Source organism: Eptatretus burgeri, unplaced genomic scaffold, assembly GCF_056783735.1.
Source record: "Eptatretus burgeri isolate ZD-2024b unplaced genomic scaffold, Ebu_testis_v1 Ebu_testis_scaffold_75, whole genome shotgun sequence".
In the NCBI taxonomy this organism is placed as follows: Eukaryota; Metazoa; Chordata; class Myxini; order Myxiniformes; family Myxinidae; genus Eptatretus; species Eptatretus burgeri.
This window is the reverse complement of record NW_028222025.1, coordinates 50,001-62,500: the sequence shown is the minus strand read 5'-3', so window position 1 is coordinate 62,500 and position 12,500 is coordinate 50,001. Positions and strand designations below refer to the sequence as shown.

General features: G+C 44.2%; 1 protein-coding gene across 4 annotated transcripts in view; it reads left to right on the top strand.

Annotated features, from left to right (window-relative positions):
• LOC147007603 (uncharacterized) overlaps positions 1 to 12,500 on the top strand; it is a 112,901-nt gene that overhangs the window by 50,656 nt on the left and 49,745 nt on the right. For 3 of the 4 annotated variants that reach the window (XM_085866770.1, XM_085866767.1, XM_085866766.1), the window contains exon 3: positions 10,978 to 11,136. In XM_085866770.1, coding sequence (XP_085722896.1) covers positions 10,978 to 11,136 — 159 coding nt within the window. The remainder of the gene's footprint in view (positions 1 to 10,977; positions 11,137 to 12,500) is intronic. The other variant, XM_085866768.1, reaches the window with a different exon arrangement.

The following is a 12,500-nucleotide window of genomic DNA, read 5'->3' as shown; positions in this document are numbered from 1 at the left end:
GGTTAGGGTGGCGGCTTGGGATCCCAGTGTCCTGAGTTCAAGCCCCGTTGGCTGCTGAATTAACACCAGGGGGTTGACTCAGCCTATCATCCTTCCGAGGTCGGCGAAATGAGTGCCAGTGTACTGGTCCCGGTGTATGCCCCGGTTAGAATAGGTGTACCATATCCCTGTGTGTTGTAAGAGGTGACCAGGGTTGGCGTCAGGAAGGGCATCTGGCCATAAAACATTGCCTCACAAAAAACCAAACCCCTGCACAGCAGGGAAAAACGGATAAAAAGGGGGTTTATTTTTAGGGAAAAAAAAAAGGGAATCGCTGAAAATCCCCCATTCATTTACATGGGGAAAAGTGAGCCAGAACCAGTATATCCACCCTACTGGCAGCTATTTTTTAATAATGTCAATATCTATCAAATCGCTGCCTCTTGCTTAATTTTGTGGATATGAACAGTGGGATGATTAAATGTAACCTTAAATAGGGAAAATATGCAGAATGATAAAACATGAGCTATTATTTTTCAGAGGAACTCCTTGCATAAATGCAGCTGTCTTTTGCATAAAATAATAAACTTGAGATACAATTTTGATTGGCTCGTGGACCCCCGAGACAATAATTGATTTCAACGAAATTTTGTATGAGTGGTCCAATTAGGAAGTGGAACAAACGGAGGGGAGGAAGAAGTTTAATGCAAAAAATTTCAAAAATAATGGGGCTCCAGAAGCACGCCAGCACACACACACACACACACACACACACACACACACACACACACACACACACACACACACACACACACACACACACACACACACACACACACACACACACACACACACACACACACACACACACACAATTGTGCGCAGAAGTTAAGCCTTGACTGACTGCTCAGTTGTTGATTCTGTGTTTTGTTTTTCCTTCTTATCCTCATTGGTGAGATGGAGATGGAAATTGCAGTGGTTGTCCATCACTTTGACGGGCGAGGTTGGGGCCCGTCAATCTTTTCCTTTGGTTCTTTGGTTGTGGATGATTCATCTTCCTTTGGTCTGTCTGTGCAGGCCATAACCTTTTTCACCATTTGAGCTTTTGTCATGAAATTTTTGAATCAACATTTATTATTTGAATATGGAGAAGAGTCATTGTAAATTTCGTCACAATCACAGGAAGTACAAATTGGCCCTTTCAGCCCATCTGCCACGCATGAACACAAGATGGCTGGATTTTGCAATCGCTTCCGGATTTCTTTATTGATTTTATCACTGGCAAATACCACTTGTCACGTCGAAAACGTCAAGACGAAGAGGGGTGAGAAAGAGAAAGAGAAAGAGGGGTGAGAAAGAGAAAGAGAAAGAGGGGTGAGAAAGAGAAAGAGAAAGAGGGGTGAGAAAGAGAAAGAGAAAGAGGGGTGAGAAAGAGAAAGAGAAAGAGGGGTGAGAAAGAGAAAGAGAAAGAGGGGTGAGAAAGAGAAAGAGAAAGAGGGGTGAGAAAGAGAAAGAGAAAGAGGGAAGAGAAAGAGAAAGAGAAAAAGAAAGAGAAAGAGGGGTGAGAAAGAGAAAGAGAAAGAGGGGTGAGAAAGAGAAAGAGAAAGAGAAAGAGAAAGAGGGGTGAGAAAGAGAAAGAGAAAGAGGGGTGAGAAAGAGAAAGAGAAAGAGGGGTGAGAAAGAGAGGTGAGAAAGAGAAAGAGAAAGAGAAAGAGGGGTGAGAAAGAGAAAGAGAAAGAGAAAGAGGGGTGAGAAAGAGAAAGAGGGGTGAGAAAGAGAAAGAGGGGTGAGAAAGAGGGGTGAGAAAGGGGTGAGAAAGGGGGTGAGAAAGGGGGTGAGAAAGGGGGTGAGAAAGGGGGGTGAGAAAGGGGGTGAGAAAGGGGGTGAGAAAGGGGGTGAGAAAGGGGGTGAGAAAGGGGGTGAGAAAGGGGGTGAGAAAGAGGGGTGAGAAAGAGGGGTGAGAAAGAGGGGTGAGAAAGAGGGGTGAGAAAGAGGGGTGAGAAAGAGGGGTGAGAAAGAGGGATGAGAAAGAGAAAGAGGGGTGAGAAAGAGAAAGAGGGGTGAGAAAGAGAAAGAGGGGTGAGAAAGAGAAAGAGGGGTGAGAAAGAGAAAGAGGGGTGAGAAAGAGAAAGAGAAAGAGAAAGAGGGGTGAGAAAGAGAAAGAGGGGTGAGAAAGAGAAAGAGAAAGAAGGGGGAGAAAGAGAAAGAGAAAGAGGGGTGAGAAAGATAAAGAGAAAGAGGGGTGAGAAAGAGAAAGAGAAAGAGAAAGAGGGGTGAGAAAGAGAAAGAGAAAGAGAAAGAGAGGGGTGAGAAAGAGAAAGAGGGGTGAGAAAGAGAAAGAGAAAGAGAGGTGAGAAAGAGAAAGAGAAAGAGAGGTGAGAAAGAGAAAGAGAAAGAGAAAGAGAAAGAGAAAGAGAAAGAGAAAGAGAAAGAGAAAGAGAAAGAGAAAGAGAAAGAGAAAGAGAAAGAGAAAGAGAAAGAGAAAGAGAAAGAGAAAGAGAAAGAGAAAGAGAAAGAGAGAGAGAGAGAGAGAGAGAGAGAGAGAGAGAGAGAGAGAGAGAGAGAGAGAGAGAGAGAGAGAGAGAGAGAGAGAGAGAGAGAGAGAGAGAGAGAGAGAGAGAGAGAGAGAGAGAGAGAGAGACTGACTTACTTTGACTTTTATTACAAAAAAAGTATAAAAGGTAAAAATTCAATACAACAAAGCAAAGGATTATATACAAGAGTGGAAAAAAGAAGAGAAGAAACCAATTCAATTTTCAAGTAATCGATAAAGCATTGATAACAATTTATACACAAGGAACACCCCCAAAAAATACATTAGAGAGAGGAGAAGATGATGAGAAGAGAGAAAGCAACACAGGCTCCACACGTACCACCAGAGACTGAGCAACAGCCCCTTGCGTTTGCACGTGCGTGCCAAGCGAGAGAGACAGAGAGAGACACAGAGAGAGACAGAGAGACACAGAGAGAGACAGAGAGAGACAGAGAGAGACAGAGAGAGACACAGAGAGACACAGAGAGACACAGAGAGACACAGAGAGAGACAGAGACAGAGACAGAGACAGAGACAGAGACAGAGACAGAGACAGAGACAGAGACAGAGACAGAGACAGAGACAGAGACAGAGACAGAGACAGAGAGAGAGAGAGAGAGAGAGAGAGAGAGAGAGAGAGAGAGAGAGAGAGAGAGAGAGAGAGAGAGAGAGAGAGAGAGAGAGAGAGAGAGAGAGAGAGAGAGAGAGAGACAGACACTTTTGGCCTCTTGATTGTTTGGGATCATGATGTAACAAGAGAAGTTATACCAGTACAAGCAAATGCCTGAGCATTGCCCAATAAAGAAACAAGGTAAATTAAAACTTCAATGTAAGTACACCATCAACAAGTTCACATAAGGATGTGTTCACACACCACTGTTGTGAGAACAGTGTACAATCACTGGAATTAATTTCAAGGTGCACTCGTGCTGTGACCAAGGTTTTAAAGAGATAAACAACATCGGAAACAGAATCACAAACATCTTGAAGTTTGCGTTTCCTTGACATGTATATAGCAAGCTTCGCTTCAGAGGACAAATAATTTGCTAACAGGCACTCGTATTTACGCTGGTGGAAGATGCTAAAACCGTAAACAAAACCACAACAAGTAAAAGTTAGGCCGAGTCCCCGGATAGCATGTGATAAGACTGTAAAAAGGGGTGCCAACCTTGAGCAATCAATAAAAATGTGAAAAATAGTTTCTGTGGCACCGCAGAAGGGACACAATTCTGTGTTATCGGGAGATATACGATGAGATAAAACATTGGATGGTAAAATGTAATGTGCCAGTCGCCACTGCAAATCTCCGGAGCGCTTAGCAGTGGGTGCCTTGTACATAACATGCCAGTTGATTGAAGTAGAATGAGTGGTCTGAAGCATTCTCCCCCAATGTGCTTGTGGTTCCGCAGGTCTATCGGGAACAAGGGTTTTAACACACAAAGCATAAACAGAAGATTTTTCCATCAATTTAAAGGAGGTGAAACCTTGAAAATGAAGCAAAAGCTCTGGAAAGGGATGTAGGGATAAAGAAAGGTTAGCTTCCACCTGTGGAATCCATTTCAGATTAGTTTGCTTGAAAAAGCGCAGAATCACAGAAAAGATTCTCCCAATAATTCGAATGGACCTCACTCCAGTGGCCACAGCGACGTCAGCAGCTGGCTTCCACTTATAAGGAGAAGGAGTTCTGAGATCTTTTACCTTCGTACATCCAGCATCAATAAACTTCTGCACAAGAATATAATTGCTGCAGACCCCTTCAAAAATGGGGTTTAAAAAGATAGGCTCATTTAAAAACATTTCCAGGGAGTAGTCATTGTTATTTTGGCGAACAGTGACTGCCTGCCATGCCTTCAGCATGCTTCTATAAAACAGGGGGACTGATGCTATATCAACTTTCTTGGTGTCAATAAGGAACAGTTGCTGATCGTAGCCGAGTTTCCCCGCCTGCCGAAGCAGGCAGTGAGCCAAGGCCTTCCACGAGACGTCCGTGTACAGCAGTCTGCGAAGCGAAAGGAGGCGAAAAGCCATCACCTTGCTGGTAATAGCAATCAGCCCCTGTCCTCCTTCAGCAACAGGCAGGTTTAACACACCAGGTTGGAGCCAATGCTTTCCTCCCCAAAAGAAGTCAATAAGAATTGATTGTAATTTTTAAGAAACAAATCTGGGGGCTGCAGTGCTATAAAAACGTGCCAAAGCATTGATGCTGCAAGGTTGTTGATAACAAGGGTTCGGCCCCGATAGGAGAGTTGACAAAGTAAGCCCTTCCACTTTCGTAAACGTCTCTCAGTTTTAATTATTAGAGATTCCCAGTTTTTTAAAATGAAGTTCTCAGTTCCAAGAAAGACGCCTGGGTAAAGAATTCCATCCCTTTCCCATTTAAGTTTCTCGGGAAGAGTCGGAGGAATGGCGCCATTTTGTGGACCAAGATGGAGAGCTCTGCTTTTTCCCCAGTTCACTTTTGTGGAACTTGCCAAACCAAATTCATGAATGCAACGGACCAAGGCTGAGACGTCCTCATTCGAGCGAACGATTGCACAAAGATCATCTGCATAAGCAATCACTTTAAACGGGTTCGCCATTGGTTGAGGAAGGAAACCAAGAAGACGTGCACGCAACCGAACGAGCAAAGGCTCAATCGCAAGAGAGTACAGGAGGCCAGAAAGAGGGCACCCTTGACGAATGCCTCTATTAACCGGGAAAGGGGGACACAAAATGTTGTTAACCTTTAAGAGACTAAAAGTGTTGTTATACAGTAACTGCACATGAGAGATAAAATTTTCCCCAAAACCAAACCCCTGTAAAACAGAGAAAACATAAAAATGATCAATGGTATCAAAGGCCTTTTCTTGATCTAAGAACACCAACCCGACATTTCTTTGCTCAAGAGAACAGATGTCAATTATATCACGCACAATAAAGATACTGTCATGAATTGTCCTCTTCGGGACACAGTAAGACTGATCTGGGTGTACGATCTCCTCGATTATGGCTTTAAGGCGGTTGGCAAGGGCCTTGGAAAATATTTTGTAGTCTGCACAGAGTAATGAGATGGGACGCCAGTTGTGTGGTTGCTGAAGGTCTCCTTTTTTGGGGATAAGGGCGAGGACAGCCCTCCGGCAGCTTAATGGCAGTGAGCCTGATCGTCGACCGTCGATTATAACCTCAAGTAGTTCTGGTCCGAGGAGGTCCCAAAAGGTTTTATAAAATTCCACAGGAATTCCATCCAGGCCGGAGGCCTTACCCGAGGGTAGAGTTTGAAGAGCAGCTTGGAGTTCCTCCAAAGTTACTTCCTTGTCCATTTGTAGAACTGCAGATTTTGACAAGGTAGGTAAGGAAGAAGTCAGCACTGTTACCATTTTGTTGTCGATTTTCGGAGCACGATAAAGTTCAGTAAAGTCGTGTCTTAGTGAGGCTCTGACATCTTTTTGATTGTGTGTTATCCTTCCTTCCTTTGTCCTTACTGAAGTTATCTGCTGACTTCTCTTTGTTTGATCTTCCAGTCCAAAAAAGAACTTAGAGGAGGTGTCCAGGTAGCACAAATTCTCCAGTCGGAGACGAATCAGCGCTCCTCTGGCTTGCTTTGCACAAAGTCCAGCAAGAAGAGCTTTTTTCTTCGCCAGCAAGAGGTTGGTTCTTTCATGATTTGAGGCCAAGAGGTTGGTCTGCAAATATAATATTTCTTTGGCAAGCAAGGATTGAAGGGCAGAGTCATATTTGGTGTGGTAGGCTCCATATTGTTGGCAAAAGGATCTTATTTGCACTTTGACGTTGTCCCACCATTTTCCAAGGCAGGGGAAGGAAGTTTTACGTTGGAGCAAGGCTCTCCAGAACACACCAAAGGCATCGACAAACAGTTGGTCATCCAAGAGGCTTGCGTTGAAGGTCCAGTAGGCAGCACCACGATTCCGAACTGGTTGGTGAATCCGAAGTGCGACCATGTGATGGTCTGAGAAGCCGCTCGGAATAATGTCCATATTGCTCACAACATTTAAAAAGGTACTGTTGATGTAGAAACGGTCCAATCTTGCAAGTGATACGTGGCCTTTTGAACACCGACTCCACGTGTATTGGCGGAGAGAAAGATTGCGGATTCTCCACACATCAACCAGGGAAAACTTGGACAAGGCTCTCAACAAAGGCGCTGTGCTTGCTGGGTGCGGCTCCTCTCCATTACGATCAATGGTGGGGTCCATCGTGCAGTTAAAATCTCCACCCAAGCAGACAAGTCCATCAAAATCAATGTGTAAAAGAGACGTTTCTAAGTGTGTGTAAAAGGTGAGTCTCTCCGTGCTATCGCTCGGTGCGTAGACATTCAGTACGGTGTGTTTAAAGCCATTATGTGTGAAGGTGAGTGAAATCAAATACCCTTTGATAATCTCATTAAAAACAACACTGGGACTGCAAAAGGAAGGTTGTAAATAAACAGCCACCCCAGCCCTTGGGTGTTCCAGACTACTAAAAAACCATTTTCCCCTCATTGTCCTTTGCCATTCACTTGCACAAGAGGAGCTGCATCTTGTTTCTTGCAAAAGCAAAACATCAATGTGATTTGTCTCAACAAACTGTTTAACTTCTGCTTTACGGATGGAGGAGCGTCCCCCATTAATATTTAAACTCGCTATAGAGAAGGCCATAGGCTAACATAGAGTTAGGGTGTGTCAAAAACTTAGTCTCTCTGTGTCTGCAGCTCATTCTTTGCTTTGAGGATGCATTTCCGGAGTCGATACACTTGTGATTCCGTCACACCAAGCTGTCCGGCTTTGAGGAGCAAAAGCTTCGCAGAGATTATAAAGCCGGATAAGTCAGGGAAAAAGTTTTTAATTTTAACATGTTTCTTGCGAAAGGTGTCATGAAGAAACTTTATGATATCGGCAGGTGGAACACTGGTAACACTCTCCGAATCTTGGGAAACTGGATCATTCCATGCTTCAGCACTGCCACAAAAAGCAAGTGATGAGTCCCCGTCCGAATCATAATCCGAGTACTGATTGGTGTCCATTACATTATCGTTATGCTCCAAAGATGGAGCTGATGGTTTAATAAGGGAAGCCTCACATTCCGCTTCCAAAGGGGGAGAAGGAGTCGGAGGAGTCGGGGAAGGAAGAGTGGAGGGAGGAGGAGTGGGGGAGGAGGAGTGGGGGAGGTGGAGTAGGGGGAGGTGGAGTGGGGGGAGGAAGAGTGGGGGAGGAAGAGTGGGGGAGGAGGAGTGGGGGAGGAGGAGTGGGGGAGGTGGAATAGGGGAGGTGGAGTGGGGGAGGTGGAGTGGGGGGAGGTGGAGGGGTGGGAAGAGGAAGAAGATTAGAAGTGGGAGGGGGAGGAGGAGGAGGAGTGGGAGGGTGAAGAAAACGGGGAGGAGGAAGAATACTAATGGAAGGAATGTTATATTCCGCTTGAGATGAACCTGGTGTTTCACTAGTTGAAGCTTTACACCCTGATTCAACCAGGTTTGGAGTAATTGGTGACTTAGAAACGGTACACATTTCACTGTTGGTCTTTTCAGGGAGGGGGGTTACAGTGGATTCGGTGTTAATATCCAAGGTGCCTGTGACTATGGGAGTGGTCACGTGTGCTCCCTGCTGCACAAAACCAATCTCCTCCTCATGTTCACTAACCCCACCGACAAAAAAGTCATCATCCTCTGGAGCAATTACATCAAATCGATTTTTCGTTTTAAAAAGAGCATCTATTGTTGCTTCCAAACACGAGTCATTATTCTCGGCAGCCGGCGCCATCTTTTTTGCACAGCTCGCCGTCACATCTTGACTATTGTTATCATTTAAATGCTTCAATTTATGTTTCCTTTTTGAAGGAACAACGGTGAAGCTTTCGTCATCTGTCAGGGGGGGATTTACCTCCACTCTCGGCGGCCCAGGCAGATTGTTCGAGTTTGAAGCGTCACCAACGTTCCCAACTCTAGATATACCACTATTCGTCTCAATGGGTTCGACCACACTAGATATGCCACTTAATATATTCTTGGGGCAATCACTTTTTAAATGTCCCGATTCACCACAGATAAAACAAGTTGTGGTCTCCGTTGCGATATAAATCTGGTAATTGCGGTTTTTATTTTTTAAAGTCATAACTGCATTGAGCGATTGAGCGTTGTTTTTTAGAATGATATAGCAATGACGTCGGAACGACATGATGTGGCGAACCGAAGCGTCAGAGCGGAGACGAAGTGGAATCATGGAGATTCGTGACACAACTGTGCCAAAAACGCTTAATGCAGCTACAATCTCCTCACTCGAGAAGAAGGGCGGGATGTTGGACAGTGTTAATTTTACCGCCATCGTATCGAGATAACTAACGTTGACGAAGACGTCCGGCGGTACGGATAGACCGGTTTCGACCGCCTGAGCCACGTGTCGCTCCTCCGACAAGAAAACCACGACACGTTGGCTCATTTTCGAAGCGGCGAGAACATTCTCGATTCCTACGAGCTCTCCCAGAGCCATCACCACGTTCTCAACACTAACTCCATCAGGTGGAGTAATTGTCACTCCATTTTTCCGAGTGAGTGACTCGTACACACTATTGTGCAAACGTCCGTTTGCCATAGCTTAAAGCAAAAGAAGAGAAGTTTAAGTTTAACAAAGGAAAACCGTCACAAGCAACCAGCAAGTGGGGTCAAATGAAGTATAAGGGAAAGGAAGAGTATAAGGAAGAAGCTAAACCACCGATAAACGGCAGGCCTATGAAAACAAGGCAGATGAAAAAGTAGGCCCAGAAACCCGAAGGTTTCAAGGAAAACCCACAAAGCACCTACCGTGCGCGCTCTCCTTCTCTCTCTCGTCTCAGCAGGAAGGGAAACAGGGAAAAAACTCCACAAACACGTACGGGGACACAGAGGGAAATGAAATAGGGACAGGAACAACACTAACACAGCACAGTACTCACAGCTGCACACACAGAGCCGCCATGACGCCACACCCATGCACGACTCACCAACGACCAGCAGGGGGCGAGAGAGAGAGAGAGAGAGAGAGAGAGAGAGAGAGAGAGAGAGAGAGAGAGAGAGAGAGAGAGAGAGAGAGAGACAGACAGAGAGAGAGACAGACAGAGAGAGAGACAGACAGAGAGAGAGAGAGACAGAGAGAGAGAGAGAGAGAGAGAGAGAGAGAGAGAGAGAGAGAGAGAGAGAGAGAGAGAGAGAGAGAGAGAGAGAGAGAGAGAGAGAGACAGAGACAGAGACAGAGAGACAGAGAGACAGAGAGACAGAGAGAGAGAGAGAGAGAGAGAGAGAGAGAGAGAGAGAGAGAGAGAGAGAGAGAGAGAGAGAGAGAGAGAGAGAGAGAGAGAGAGAGAGAGAGAGAGAGAGAGAGAGAGAGAGAGAGAGAGAGAGAGAGAGAGAGAGATAGATAGATAGATAGAGAGAGAGAGAGAGAGAGAGAGAGAGAGAGAGAGAGAGAGAGAGAGAGAGAGAGAGAGAGAGAGAGAGAGATAGAGAGATAGAGATGGATTTTTGTGGGAGTGTGCTCCACGATATTCAGAAGCAGGGAAGTTTGGAAATAGGAAATATTATGCTTTCTGAACAGCACACGCTTGGGTGCTTCTGGAGCCCTCATAGTAAGCAATTAACTTCTACCTCGTCTTAAAATGTTCCATTGGTGAAAATAATAATCTTTGTGAAATTTAAATGAAATCAGAAGTTGTTTAGGGGGTACACCGGAAGCCCGAAGTTGAAGGACTATGTCCTCTACTATGTGCATACGGCAGCGATTCAAATAGGATCCATTCATGAAAGTAACATTTTTTATCCACCTTCAGTGTTTATTGTACATATTCGTGCTATGTTCTCATGAGTCCTTTTTGTTCAGATAATATGTTGAAAACAACATTCGGCAGCTTTTTTGGAGTTTAAATATGTGCACAATCAGAGCTGCCAAATTTTTTTTTTCAAGTTTTTGTGAATTTCAAATAAATACATGTGGTTTTACAGTTGGTGCTTTCCCATACATATCGGCAATTAATGATATTTGGTTTAGCACACTTGAAGCTGTATCACACTCTGCTAATGTATGAAGCTGTGAATCCCGAGGTTTCCATAATTGCAGTCAGAGTTTTTCAACGCCATCTCTGGTACCTCACTGCAGAGATGGTACTTCTCGCACTCTTCAGTAACAAAGTACCGCAAGAGGAGAAACGGGCACTACCTGATAGACTGTTGACTGTTAAACCTCCAGAGGTTATACACATGCCATGTGACCGTTTTGGCACTGGGTTTGGGAAGCCCAAGTTCCCTCCAGGCATCAATCGGTCCATTACGCTTGCTGATTTAATCAGCCAAGATTCTTGGTTCACTCTTCAAATTCTCGAGATAGACCATGAGTTTCTTGCAGAGGATGTTGGAAGCTGGTCAAACTCTGCTGCATTCCAAGCTTCTGTTGTTAATGTTGATGCCATGAATGTGGTAAATGATTGTGCTGAGCATGGAGTAAAACTGAGTTCGGATTTTCTTGCAGCAGCCAAAACTGAAGAACATTATCAAAATGTGTTACAAGTTGTGGAGCAAGACAGAAAACCTGCACAAGCGGAAATCAACAAATGACAATTCGCCTGAGACTCGGAGTGTTGTGACATTTGGCACCTTTGATATGAACTGTGAACGACTGCAATATGAGGTACCAAGATTCAAACTGTGGATTTTCAATTCGTTTATTATTGAAGTGCTTTAATTCATGTTACTGGTTCTCTCAAAATTTGAAAAATAAAATCATTTTTTGAGTTGCACTGCCTTTTGTTCGGTTTATATGACTAAAATATAGAAATGGTAACCAATTTATAACATAAGCTCCAATGTATTTTATAAAACATAAGGCACCTATTTTTTAATAATGTCAATATCTATCAAATCGCTGCCTCTTGCTTAATTTTGTGGATATGAACAGTGGGATGATTAAATGTAACCTTAAATAGGGAAAATATGCAGAATGATAAAACACGAGCTATTATTTTTCAGAGTAACTCCTTGCAAAAATGTAGCTGTCTTTTGCATAAAATAATAAACTTGAGATACAATTTTGATTGGCTCGTGGACCCCCCCCCCCCCGAGACAATTATTGATTTCAACGAAATTTTCTATGAGTGGTCTAATTAGGAAGTGGAACAAACTGAGGGGAGGAAGAAGTTTAATGCAAAAAATTTCAAAAATAATGGGGCTCCAGAAGCATGCCAGCACACGCGCACACAAACACACACACACACACACACACACACACACACACACACACACACACACACACACACACACACACACACACACACACACACACACACACACACACACACAGAATTGTGCGCAGAAGTTAAGCCTTGACTGACTGCTCAGTTGTTGATTCTGTGTTTTGTTTTTCCTTCTTATAATCATTGGTGAGATGGAGATGGAAATTGCAGTGGTTGTCCATCACTTTGACGGGCGAGGTTGGGGCCCGTCAATCTTTTCCTTTGGTTCTTTGGTTGTGGATGATTCATCTTCCTTTGGTCTGTCTGTGCAAGGCCATAACCTTTTCCACCATTTGAGCTTTTGTCATGAAATTTTTGAATCAACATTTATGATTTGAATGTGGAGAAGAGTCATTGTAAATTTCGTCACAATCACAGGAAGTACAAATAGGCCCTTTCAGCCCATCTGCCACGCATGAACACAAGATGGCTGGATTTTGCAATCGCTTCCGGATTTCTTTATTGATTTATCACTGGCAAATACCACTTGTCACGTCGAAAACGTCAAGACGAAGAGGGGTGAGAAACAGAGTGAGAAACAGAAACAGAGAGAGACAGAGACAGAGACAGTCAGTGAGAGTGAGAGAAATTTTTGTGGGAGTGTGCTCCACTATATTCAGAGGCAGGGCAGTTTTAAAAGAGGAAATGTTATGTTTTCTGAACAGCACACACACTCACACATGGATACAAACACACACACACACACACACAATAACACACCACGCAACACACTCACACACACACACACTCACACACAACACAC